The sequence below is a fragment of the Cervus elaphus genome, chromosome 18, assembly GCF_910594005.1.
Source record: "Cervus elaphus chromosome 18, mCerEla1.1, whole genome shotgun sequence".
NCBI lineage: Eukaryota > Metazoa > Chordata > Mammalia > Artiodactyla > Cervidae > Cervus > Cervus elaphus.
Genome location: NC_057832.1, coordinates 98,186,889 through 98,200,199, shown reverse-complemented (window position 1 = coordinate 98,200,199; position 13,311 = coordinate 98,186,889). Strand labels below are relative to the sequence as shown.

Below are 13,311 nucleotides of genomic sequence, written 5' to 3'. Positions count from 1 at the left end.
CTGTTCTGTGACTCCCTTCAACAGCCCTGGCTTCATATCCCCACAGCACCCAACACAGTAACTCGCGCTTAACAGGGTAGGATAAATGTCAGTGGCACTGAATGGAATCGGCATTTCAACAGCTCTTCTTGTGGACAGAGGATGTTAATCTTCAGTAGAGATTATACCTTCTTATTTCCTTCCCTGAGATCAGCATTTACTCCCCTTTTCATAAGGGGAGAGCCAAAGAACAGGCTGAGTAAGGGAATAACTACAGTTACATTTTGCCCCGTGAATTACAATTCACATTCGACAGTGACGCAGAGCCATCTGGCAGGGCCCCGGCAGACAGCAAGCACTTCAGAAGAAATAGACATGACCTTGGCACATTCCAAACCAAGCCTCCCAGCCTTCCACAACTGCCATCATGGAAGAATTCTCTAGCCAAAGAAGAACGGTAGTTTATTCTGGTACTGGATACGGGTTACAATGACAATCTATTTAAACTTGGGTGTTAAAAAGCAATTTCCCATCCAAAATATCCCACCTACCAAAGTATACACTAGGGTAAAACTCCCAGTAGTCAGAACTACAAGATCTTAACATACTTCCTACTCAAAAGCAGCATTAGGCAGCAATTGAATAAGGTCTGAGACACAGTTTTTCCAAAGGAATGTTTCCTCATGACAGTCCTACCCATATAGTAAGTCCCCTACAAGTGAACCTTCAAGTCTCAAACTTTCAATGATGTGAACGTGCGTTTGCACGTCCAGCCATGCAAGTGAGTTCACGAGTGCGGCGTGCACTGTCACGTGCGTGCATCCTCCACAAGCAGTTGCGCTTCTGTGCACTTTACTGTACAAGGTACAGGAGTACCGTATCTTCATTTCAAGCCCAGCATATCTGGAAAAAGCATAGAAGCCAGCAGCATATAGCCAACTGTGTTACTTGGGTACCAAGGCTAACTTTGTTGTACTTACAAACAAATTAGACCTAACAAATACACTCTGAGAACTGAGCTCCTTCCTCTGTAGGGGACTTACTGTACTCCAAACAGCTAACCTACTTGCAAACCTCAGCAATCCCATTCTACAAGTTCCACTGCCACTTCTTAACTGATGTGGCAACCTCCTACCTTTCTTACTGGCAATCTTTAGGACTAGCATCTGGGAAAATAAGTGCAAGCGTCCTTCCTCACAACTGAGATTAGTTTTCTAAAGGTACAAAGTTGCAAATCTGTCCAATTCTATCAGAGAACGGATAACTCCCTAAAAAGGTCTCAAAGTCAGCAGATGATAACCCTACCAAGATATTTCAATGGCTCCTAAACACAAAGAGGAAGAACAGAAGTCAAATGCACCTCTTCAAACCCCAAGGGGACCCCCACCCCACATGGTCCAGTCTGCCAGGCTCACTCACCGGGTGCAGGATTGTACCCAGAATGTTCTGGTTGTGGCAGCTCTCCAGGATGATCTGGACGTCTCTCTGAAGCAGTCGAGACTCAGTAAAAAATTTGGCTTCTGCAGCAAAAGGCTCTGGTGTTTCACTTCCATCTGCTTCCCGTCGAAAAGTTGGGCACTAAAGGACAAGTGAGGCGGCTCAGCCCACAAGGAACAGTCCAAACAGTGCAAACCCACAAAGCTGGGCTGGGAAAGGTGTCTAATCAGGTCTTCCAGCCCTCCTAAAAACACACTGATAAAAAGCAACTGGAAATATCATCCTCTTAGACTTCTTGGTAAAGCAAAATAAAACTCACGACAACATGGGGAAAATCATTAATTACACTTGAAAATGACCCCTTGCCAAGAAGAGATTCACCAGTGTCTCGCTTTAAGTCCCTGATTTTCTTTTTTAATCAAAATGGTTATTTTACATTAAGACAACACACTCGGCAAACTTTGCGTGTGCATACCTAGTTGCTCAGTCTTTGTGATCCCATGGACTGGCTTCCCATCCCCTCCTCTGTAGGTTTAAACCATCTCTGCACAGCCCACTCCAAACAGACTCTGAGTACTTAAAAAAGTCTTATTTGATCTAAATAGAACTGCACCACTGCAAAGTTTAAAGTACTCCAGTCAATGTTAATGGCCCATACTAAAAAGAAATGGTATGTATGAAGTCTCCCCAACACTGAACACTTCCAGGAACCACCCCGTAGCCCAGCGTATGAGCTGACCTTGATCCCTGACAGCATGACCGTGACCAGGTAGTAATCGGGCAGGAGCAGGGCCCTGACCACACTGCCGTCCCGCACGTGCTCGATGATAGCTGCAGGACAGAACGAACGGCTTGAGTGACACAGGTCGTGCCAAGGACAAACAACGCCCCCATCAAACTGCCCGGAGCACAGTTCCTCTTCCCAAATCCCAAGAAATCCCCACCCTGGGAGATGACAAAGCACTGGCAGATCACAAGTGTTCACACAGACTCCTGCCCAAGCTATTCCAGGAGGATTTGGTTCAAACCAACTGTACATCTTTTGAACCTTCTGGGACCTCTTGGCTCATACCTAAGCTCTGTTATCCATAAGCCAGGTTGCTCATCTGTATACTGAGTGCCTGGCAAAAACTAACAATAATTCAGGATCGGTAATCATTTTATTTTACTGAGTCTGCAAGTTAATAAGGTCTCAAAGTAGAACTGAGAACTATATAGTGTGTGTGGGGGCGTGTGTGCATGCATAAATGTTTAGATATATAAAGAATACATATTTCTACCTTGAAGTTTTAGAGGTGGTATTTAGAGATAGCCATTTTTTAGAGAAAACAGGAAGATCCCCCACGTGCAAAATTACCAGCAATTTACTACTCTGTAGCAGCAAATGACTATTCTCTGCAAAATACATTTGATCCCTATATGAACTGGATGAAAGCTCCCTTCCAAAATACCATGGTGTTGTTCTACCCTTAACAATTCTCCATGGGTACTAAAGTAGAATCTGCTTTATTAATCTCAAGGAGCTCAACAGCAAATAGAGAGAAATCACCCTGAGTCATATCTGTCTTTCCCCGACAGCCTCACCGTTGACAGGTTTCTGGTGGTGGGAGTCCACAAAGTGCCTTGGGTTCTCAATGGTATACTTGAGGTCCCGGATAGTATGTGAACCGTTCCCCTCACTCCACATCCCTTTCTTAGCTGCTTTCGCTTGCTCCTCACATTCCGCAAGCCGGTTCTGCTCAGGACTGGGACGTGAAAAAGAAGAAATAAGTGTGGTTAATGAGTTCACAAGAGAAATAACAGGGTCATCTTTGACTCTGGGTTTCTACAGCATCTTCTCTGTTTGGAAAAAACCAAAGCAACTGTTTCAGACCCAGGCCTGTAACCAGAAACCTATCTGGAGTGCAACTTCCAGACTCCAGATTTATTCCCTCCAATAGAAGACTCAATTGTAACAGCATTTAATGAGAATATCTGCAGACCACTCTTCTCAGTACTGCCACCATGAGTGATTACAAAAGAACAAGTTGGTGGCTTACAAGGGAGCCACTCCAGGTAGGAGAGTTTCATTTAACCACCCCAGATTCAGGAACTAGAATCCAGGCAGACCTCAGCCAGATGCAGTACAGCAAAAGTGACTAAGAATCACCCTTATTCCCTGTCATCTGCAGAACAGGACTGGGGAATACAGAACGAATATCGTTATTACAGACAGTGTCACCCCAACACTACTTACACTTGCCATAAGGCCAGCTAAGCAAAAGGAGTTTGAAGAAGGAAGACTCTTTCATCAGACAAGAAACCAAACTATGCACAAGAGCAGTAACCCAGTAGATAGACCACTCACCCCCCGCCTCCAAAAAAAAAAAAAAAAGCCATCAAAAACAACCAAACCCAGAAATGGCTCTACTCTTCACTCTCTCATCTGAATTTGAGCTGAAGTGAACACTGGAAAGGCTTTCCACGATGTCAACACCTCGTTCCATCAACAGGTATCTAGAGAAATTGACCCTCCCACCTTGATCGGTAGGGATTTTCAACAGGGAGCATGACCTACAATTTCTCAAACCAGAAGTCTTCGGTATGGCTCTTTCCCTCCTCCCCATTAAAAAAAGAAGAAACAAAAAAAAAAGACAATTATCATCTTCAGAGATCCAAATTTTCTGTCAGAATTTGACGGGGGCGGGGAGGGGTGGAATATAGCTTGAGATAGAAGCAAAAACACTGAAACTGAGAAAAGAAGTCAAGACAACTTTGGCGTAAAAAAAGACTGGGACTCCTGGAGGGATTTCTTTGTTGAGGTGGTACAATACTGCTGTAGGCTTTTTTATAATTCTTCATTCTGGCTGCAAACTGGATTCCAAAAAACATTACAACGGTAAAAATGCCAGCAACTGTCCTTAAAATACAGCTTCAGCGTGCTTCCATACACAGCACCTAAGACAAGTGTCAAAATTCAGCAAACTCCCACGTGCTCACTCACACTCCAATCATTAGCTCCAGCCAACGACTCTATTTTGAGTTGGAAAGGATCAGAGAACTAGAGGGTGAATGACTTGATCACAAAGAAGGATGCAAATTGTACATGTTGGCCTTTGCTCGTCCCTCTCACTGGCATAGTTCGCGCAAATATTTATCTAAAGCTTCTCCTACAGTCACAGTCGTAATACAGCACGGACTTAATGATTTAAACAGCAGGAGTTCCCTGACCTTCCGTAGTCAGGACTTGGCACTTTCACTGCTGTGGCCCAGGTTCAATCCTTGGTCAGGGAACTAAGATTCCACAAGCCATTTTGGCCAAAAAAATAATAGCCAAACAGCATCCAAATTACTGATGCAGATTATCACTTTTCCGATGTGCACTTTTCAGATTCGCACTTTTAATGTGCTAAACAAAGCCAGCTGCAACTCCCATCCTTCTGAGGAGCCAACACTGGTGAACTTGAACCTGACATATGCCCTATAAACCTGACATTGAAGTCACTCAGTCGTGTCTGACTCTTTGTGACCCCACAGACTCTAGCCCACCAGGCTCCTCTGGCCATAATTTCCCAGGCAAGAATACTGTAGTGGGCTGCCATTTCTTTCTCCAGGGGATCTTTCCAATACAAGGATCGAACCAGGGTCTCCTGCATTGCAGGCAGATTCTTTACCATCTGAGTCACCTGGAAGTCCATAAACCTAATACTCATTTCTAATGAATTCACACTGCTATTAACAACAAACACATTTACCTTATTACTTAAGTATCTACAGATCCATAAGCCAAAACAGACATAAGAGGCTTTGGAGAGACAGAAATTTTCCCTGAAAACAGAACCACTCAGCCCCTGTCAGTTTTCCTATATGCCAAGCAGCAGATGTTGCTTTGAATTTTATTTATTCGCTCTGCTTTATTCTGCATTTACTTATTCCTTGTATACCTGATATAATATTGTACATCTATTTGTTGATCGGTTTGTTGTTTGTCTCCCGGTTAAACTGTTACAAGCTAAGTGTCTTTGTTCACTGCTATATGCACAGTGCCTAGAACATAGCCTGGCATACATGCTCAACAAATATTTGGGGATGGATAGATAAATACTCTGGAACCAAATATCAGGGGTATAAGAAACAAGCCTACTGACTCTTATGATATGAAGCACAGCACTTCTTTGTTGCCAAGCAAAGAAGTTTTTGATTACACATACCAAATGCCATTCACGAATGCTGAGAAACCTCCTCACTCAGAACAATACACACCTACACCTGGGCAGGAATGTTCTAGAAGCCAGGAGAACCCCAGATGTTACCCATTTTATGTCAGGGGGCAGGAATGAAAATGCATCAAAGCGAGTGCAGAATCCACTCCCCCAGCTCTCACGGTGGAGCGGAGGAAGGCTGAGGGTCAGGAGAGCAGTGCAGACTCACTTGTTAGCTCTCATGCCTTCTCTCCGGGTGGCCAAGCCCTCTGCAACCAGCGATTCTGCAATGTTTTCCCCATTGGTATCTGAGAAGGAAAAAAAAGAGACATGAATCTTGGGTCTAAATCCATCTCCAATAGCAAAAAGGCTCTTAATGGGACCACTTTCACCCTCAGCTCTTCAAGGAATAATGTTATCCACTAACTGGACAAGGCAGCAGGCTGGGGTTGGGTTTTTCAGAAAAACCTCTTCTCCCTCAAAATGTCTCATCTCTAGGACCCAGAGGTCGATACATCTTCTCTGGACTTATTTCTTAGTGTATCTCCCGAGCCAAAGGCAATCTCAGGAACTCCAGGAGACTGACGGGAAAGCAAGGCTCAAGTAGCAGCCGGGAAGAGGATAAATAACACTGACCTAAGGAGGAGAGGCTGGTGCCCAATACAAACGCTGCCACTTCACAGCTCTCTCAGCACCTCAGTACACATACTCACCTATAAAATGGGAAGAGAACCTGACTAGATGGGTTCTCATGGGAATTCAATGTGTGTAAATCGTCAAGTGCAGTGCCAAGCACACAGTAGGAATTAAAACAACAGAATCCAAAAAATAAAAATAAAAAATAAAACAACAGAATGCAAAGGCAGCCCCACACCTGGACAATCAGACAGCAGAGGCACTTAGCAGGGCCCATTTACATTTTACACCAGAGTCCAGGCCCTCTCAGGATGTCCTATTCTCTGCTCCAGCAGGCCACCAAGACAAGCTACATCATTTGATAAACACACTCTCGTGTCCTAAAGAGATGCAAGGGAGAGAATCCAGACTTCCAATCTCACACAGCAGCCTTCAGAGCAGGCAAGAAAAATGAAGTGAAACAAAAAACACAACCCGATTAGGCTCCACCTGGGCACCAGGACCATTAATTGCATTTCCATGCTACTGAAAAAGCTTTTAAGCTAGGTGTATTCTTAAATCTCTGCTTGTCAGCCAACACGATAAAAGAAGACATCTATGAGGGAATCACCACATAAAAATCTTTAATATAGCAGAGAACAAGCTCCTCGATAAACTGAAACACAGCAGTCTAGCTGATAGGTAACATCAGCGTAGAATAAAATTCTGTAAGATTTATATTCAGTATGCCATGCATTCATTGAATTCTGCAAGCAACAAGAAGTCTACATACTAGGCCCAAACCCAACCTAAATGCCCTGCCATTAGCCTTGTCCAAATTTCTGAGGCAAATCGTAAGCCCCTTTTTCTACCACACACACAAAAGGCTGAGATGAATGCTGTTCATACAAAGAAAGTTCAGGTTCTGAAGATGAAAGCGAATCACAAGAACCTTTGCACTGGAGTGACTGCTGAGGCCAGACACAGACGCACACAGCTATCTGCCATCAATAAATATTACACTGAATCTTTCAGAGCAACAGGAATAATCCCACAGAGTGGGAAGTCAAAAGGAAGAACTCCACAATTACGGGGAAAGTTAAGCAGTAAGGTGTCAACAGGTCAGTGCGTAGAAAGAATGAAGGCAAGGTACAATGAAGGTCAACGGCCATAAAACCAGTTGGTTAACAGCAAACCCAATAGCTCTACTTCCTTGGCACAGAGCACAAAGGGCTGTTGGCTGGCTCATTTCTAAATGAGTTGATTGCTCCTTCAAAAGGGAGAAAAACAAAATTCTCTGGACCAAGAGAAGGCAACAAAATGTGATGGACAGAGTACTGAAAATGGGGAATCTGTAGGACAAAGATACGTTACTCACTTATTACTAATCAAAGTACAAATTTGATCAAGTTACAATTGAGGCTGGTATTCAGAATAGGTGGGTGACTGTATCTATCCCACAATTTGAAGATTAATCAATCATCTCTCCCTTTAAAAAAAAAATAAGTTCTAGGTTAACCACAAATTCTCATATTCTATTATTCTCCTCCATCATAAAAAGAGTATTCACAGGAGAATTCCCTGGAGGTCCAGTAGTTACACCCCTATACTCTCACTGCTAGGGTCCCAAGTTCAATCTCTGCTTAGAGAACTAAGATCCCACAAGCTGTGCAGCACAGCCAAAAACAAATAAACAAAAAAACCCCAGTAGTCATGTAAATAAGAATTTACTGCACAGCACACGGAATTATATTCTGTATCCTGTCATAGTCTATAATGGAAAAGAATCAGAAGCTACATACCTGAAACATAATACTGTAAGTCAACTATAGTTAAATGAATATTTCAATCCATCTACATATAGCAAAAAAAAAAAAAGAGTAGCCACAAAATAGGATAAATGTATGGACGCTAATTAATTAGCGAAAGCACTGTTTCACTGCAGTTGGCACTGAGAGTCAGTCAAAATATCCGTGTGAAAATATTAAACTTTAAGCCATTAAGCGGTTGAAACTGAAAGATGAAGATAATTTCAAAATTACTCTTAGTAAATACTTATCAATCATCTCCTATGTGCCAGGTTCTATCAAATCGAACAGTAACACACTAAATTTATAAAATTTAACATACTAAATTTAACACACTAAATTATATCCACTCTGTCATGTGGGTCAGTTTAGAAAGCCAATTTCTAAATACAACTTTAAATTTTAAATGGCAGTGCCCCTTAGCAACCAAGCCCATGTGCCACAACTACTGAGCTCTCACTCTGGAGCCTGTGCTCCGCAACAAGAGAAACCACCTCAATGAGACGTCTGTATACCACAACAAAGAAGTAGTTGTGCTCATCACAACTAGAGAAAGCCCACGCAACAACAAAGACCCTGCGCATCTGAAAATATTAAATAAATAAATAAAATTAAATTTCAAATGGCAGCTACAGTTAAACAGCTACACCACAGGCGTATCTGTGTGCACACACAAACATATTTACTGAGTGCATACTCTGTCCTTGGAGAAGGAAACAGCAACCCACTCCAGTATTCCTGCCTGGAGAGTCCCATGGACAGAGGACCCTGGTGGGCTACAGTCCATGCGGTCACAAAGAGTCAGACATGACTTAGAGACTAAAAACAAATAGAGTACACGGTAGAAGAGCCAGGAACCCACATCACACCACTCTGAAACCTGTGTTCTTTCCACTCCATTACAAATCATGTGGTCTGCAAAAAAACCACAAGCCCTAAACAAATCCTATTTTCTTAAAGAGAAAAGAAAGGCGAAGAAAAGCCACAAGACAGATAAAGGAAATAGAAGATGCAATAGGAAATCTATAGGAATTCAATTAGCACCCTGACCTAGAAGCACAGAGCCAATGAGTTTGATGGGCTGATGGCCCACATATGGAGAAAACGAATACTACATGGTACACACACATCTAAACCAAGGCAGGAAAGCAGGCACAGGGTGAACAAGGAGCAGGTGTTTCAGGGCCGTTCCTCTGCACCTACGTACCCTGAGCTCTGCACCCTCCTAGTGAGACCCCACAGCCGACCGTCCAGAGCCACCTCCACCAGGTGAAAACTGATCTTGGGAGAAACTTTCCCCCTTTGCTACTCACCTTTTCCAAGGTAGATCATGCCATACTCTCGCCCCTGCGGAGTCTTGTTTTCTATCGTGAAGCATACTTCTTTCCCAATCAGCTTCTTCCGAAGGAACTCTCGAGCAGGAAACGCCCAAGGCTGAAAGACAGAACCATCACGATCAGGAGCCAGGCCGTTTTCACACTGCACCAATCATCACCCAAGCAACTTCACCCCTTCAACAACCCGGCAACGCACTAGGCCCTGAGGAGGAGGTAAAAATGAAACGCACAGCCCAGCTCACACATTTAGAGGGCTCCTGAAAAATGAAGGTCTAATTGTTGGTGCAACTTGCACCAGCCCAAAAAACAGGCACCATGGTTTCCCAGGCACCAGCACTAGGACTTTCCCCACCTCCATCACTGTCTATTCAGAACTACAGTTTACTTCTTATTTGGTAACAGGCCCTGGTAAGGGATCAGCTTGACAACAGTGATTCTTTCCTATCACCCGTTGAAGACCCTGACACAGGGCTGAGCCACATATCCACAGTGGGTACAAATAGAGCCCCCATGTGATTTTAAGATGCTGTGCAAAAGGATGGTTTTGCCTCATCACTTTGGGGATGGTACAGACAAAGGGAGATGTCTCTTCAGAAGAAGCCCTGTTGCAGTCAGGGGTGACTAGCACCTGAATTTACAGTCTGGACCTAGCTCGGTGCCCTAAGTTTCCTTAGAACAGAAATGAGGAAGGAGAGGGTAAGAGTTCAAGGAGGACATGATCTGCAGAAGTTCACGGGCAGAAACAATTAACATATAAAAGGGCAGGGTGGTATACAATATGCACGCGCTACTACCTCCTGGAGCCCCAGAACACGGGCTCTGCATAGTAAAGGCAAAACAGTCCATCACTGACTGGAAAAGGAAGTGTCTGCCTACCTTCTCAGTCCATGAAGATTATTCCACGGGGTGAGCCAAGAAGCTTTTCTAGAAGAAAAACATCCATGACTTCCCAGAAACCAGAAGCCAATTTAAAGGTGGCAGTCCACCAACCTGCTGGGCCCGTGTTCACAAAACCAGTACTGTCAGCCAACACCAACTGTGGACAGTTCTGGGAAGAACTAATCCTGAGTAAGTGCTCTTCAAGACACAAAAACAAGCCTACTCACTCACTTAACGCACTCTTCTCAAAGCACCAATAAGCAAAAGAGCCAACCACTCAAAGGCAATTTGGAGTTCACCATATTTTTATCTCCTGTTTCCACCCTTTTTGTCCCACACCGTAATAATGGAAGCAGATACCTGTAACCAAAGAGAGTCTCATGACTGATAATGAGCCCAAATACCAGCCACATCACAAAAACAAGTACTAAACCAATTAACAGAGCCTTGTACATTTTTATCACCTTAGTGATTCACTTCTAAAACATCCTCGGCCATAGATCGAATGTCTAGGCTTCAGTTTTTGTGGGTTTTTTTTTAGGCTTCAGTTTTGAGTACTACACTAATACCCAAAGTTCAGTAATATACTGCTTCCCCAAATGAAAAGCTCTGACAAAACAAAGTGCCCCTAAAGGAAGCCAAGACTTTGGTAAAAATTCATTTATCAAGGGTCAATTCACAAAGAAATAGCTAACCCCTGTGGGGAAACCTCCAATTTCTACCAACTAGGCAGAATTACTAAAAGCTTTTAAGGCTTGCAGAAGGAGCACCCCTCTCTCGGACTTGTTTCACAGCTGCTCAGTCACTGGGCAGTAAGAAAAAGCCACACCGGAGGTCCTGAGAAGGACACATAACTTATCCTGGAAGGAAAATGATCGAGCTTCTTTAATCTTCCAGCCTTTGCAAGTTGTATTCCATCCAGGGTTGGGCAAATTCAATAACTGGACAAGGTACAGGCCAGGAAGAGAGGCAACTGGGATATTCAGGGAAGCAGCTGGCCACATCACTGCTCCCAGTGCAACAGAGCACTCCAGGAGACAGTCCTGTCCACACAGAGGACAGTCAGCAGAAGGTTACCCCATGGAGAAGGCTATCGCAACAGCACCTCCCTGAACCACCCTACATATAGGGAAGCTGACTCAAAGCATTCATCCACCACTTCCCATGTGGCTCAGTGGTAAAGAATCCACCTGCCAGTGCAGGAGACGCAGGTTCGATCCTTGGATCAGGAAGATTCCCCTGGAGTAGGAAACAGCAACCCACTCCAGTATTCCTGCCTGGAGAATCCCATGGACAGAGGAGTCTAGCGGGCTACAGTCCATGGGGTCACAAAGAGTTGGACATGACTGAGCATGCACACATTCATCCACACGGTCCACAATGGCCCCATAAGAAGAACCACTGTGATGTAGTCGAGTGATGTCCCAGAGTTCCATCTACAAAGCAATGGCTGTTAAGTGGCTGATTCTCAAAACTGCCTCTTCCCTTCAGAATGCCCAGTAAGAGGTGATCTAGCAGTTTGCTCTCCCAGACCCACCACAAGGTTCTGGTGTCTACCGTGATGAGTGGAATTTTAATTCCCATTTTTTCTTTGCACCAGGTAGACTCCTTATCTACTGAAACAACACTAAATCCCACAACACGTAAGACCTCAAAGCTAGCTAGTCCATCATCCCACTGTACCACCTGTGTATATAATTAATCCCTCTCTGGCCCAGCCACCTCACCATCCCAACTTTCAAAGGCTCCACTGAACGCACGACCACTGCGACATTCATTTCTGTATTTCACATGAAACCAATGCACAGCTTCACACATAATGAAAGCTCAATAAATCTGTGAGAAATAAATATATAATTCCCACAGTGGCTGTAAATGCAGTATCCAGGCTGCCTAGAGTAGCTAGGCAACGCCAGGGATTAGCCTGGAACTGGGCAGTGATGGCTGGGGACACAGAGCAGAGCTGCTTTTATTGCCACAGCACTTAGGAGAGAGCTAAGTTTCTTTGAAAGCAAATATGAAAGAAGGCAGAGAATAATCAAGTGCATGATATTTGGGACAGTGATACAAAGGGAAGCAAATGGGCAAAAACGTTCTTGACTCTGTGTGAATGTTAAAAAAAACTAGACCTGCTCCAAAACAATGGAAAGCCCGAGAGAAAGCCTTGCCAAGTTCCACAATCTACTGATCCTCAAAAGGAGATGCTCAGGTTCTTTCTCCTTGTTATTCACTGAAACGCTTCCTCCTAGATACCTGCTTCACGTCAGGCACTGACTAGGCAGAAAAACACAGATATGAGAGACGGTCCTTCCCCTCGAGGAGCTGACAATCTATCTAGTAAAAAGACACAGGAGCCCTGAACAGGATGATAGCACCAAAAGGGGATAATGAAAGGAGATGTCAAGAGGGACTTCTCAGGGGGCTAGATCTTAACAGACGATAGGTGATCACCAGGGCACAAGACGGAGAAGGAGCTCCCGATGGAAGGGGAAGCCTGAGCCACGCCATGAGCCGGCAGGACTTGGGTGGCCTGTTAGGAGACCCGAGTACTTCCTCGGGGTTGGGACTTCACATCCCAGAGTGGGCTCAGTGAGAGAAGACTAGAAGCCAAATTACAGAAGGGATTGTATCCCAGGCTGAGGCATTTACATTTGTCCAAGCAGGGGTGAGAAATCGCTGAAATACCTGGGAGTAACACTGAGTCAGGGAAACAATGAAATTGTGTTTCAAAAAGATCGAACAGTATCAGTGAAAGGATTAGAGGACAGGAAAATGAAGGCAGATAGACTGTTCTCTCAATATTCCAAGTACACGTTGAGAGCTGAACAAAGAACAATGGCAGTTGTAATGAAGCTTCAAGAACGGCGAAGAAAGATTTTTAAGAAGGCAGAATCTCTAGTCCTCGATAAAAGCTGGGGGTGTTTTCATAATTGGGTTACTAGTTGGCATCACTCCTTAGTTGAGGCAGAGAAACTTCAAGCGCATGGTAGGAGGAAATCATATCACAGCAAGGCAGGGAGAGACTAGACCATTAGACACAGAAATAGTGACTGTGGCTGACAAAGGGTGAACTTT

At 44.2% G+C, this 13,311-nt stretch overlaps 1 protein-coding gene across 1 annotated transcript in view; it reads right to left on the bottom strand.

Annotated features, from left to right (window-relative positions):
- Positions 1-13,311, bottom strand: part of SND1 (staphylococcal nuclease and tudor domain containing 1) — a 411,141-nt gene that overhangs the window by 364,335 nt on the left and 33,495 nt on the right. The window contains exons 3-7 of the mRNA XM_043873509.1: positions 9,334-9,454; positions 5,827-5,905; positions 3,001-3,161; positions 2,156-2,247; positions 1,399-1,557 (exon numbers count right to left, since the gene is read on the bottom strand). Coding sequence (XP_043729444.1) covers positions 1,399-1,557; positions 2,156-2,247; positions 3,001-3,161; positions 5,827-5,905; positions 9,334-9,454 — 612 coding nt within the window. The remainder of the gene's footprint in view (positions 1-1,398; positions 1,558-2,155; positions 2,248-3,000; positions 3,162-5,826; positions 5,906-9,333; positions 9,455-13,311) is intronic.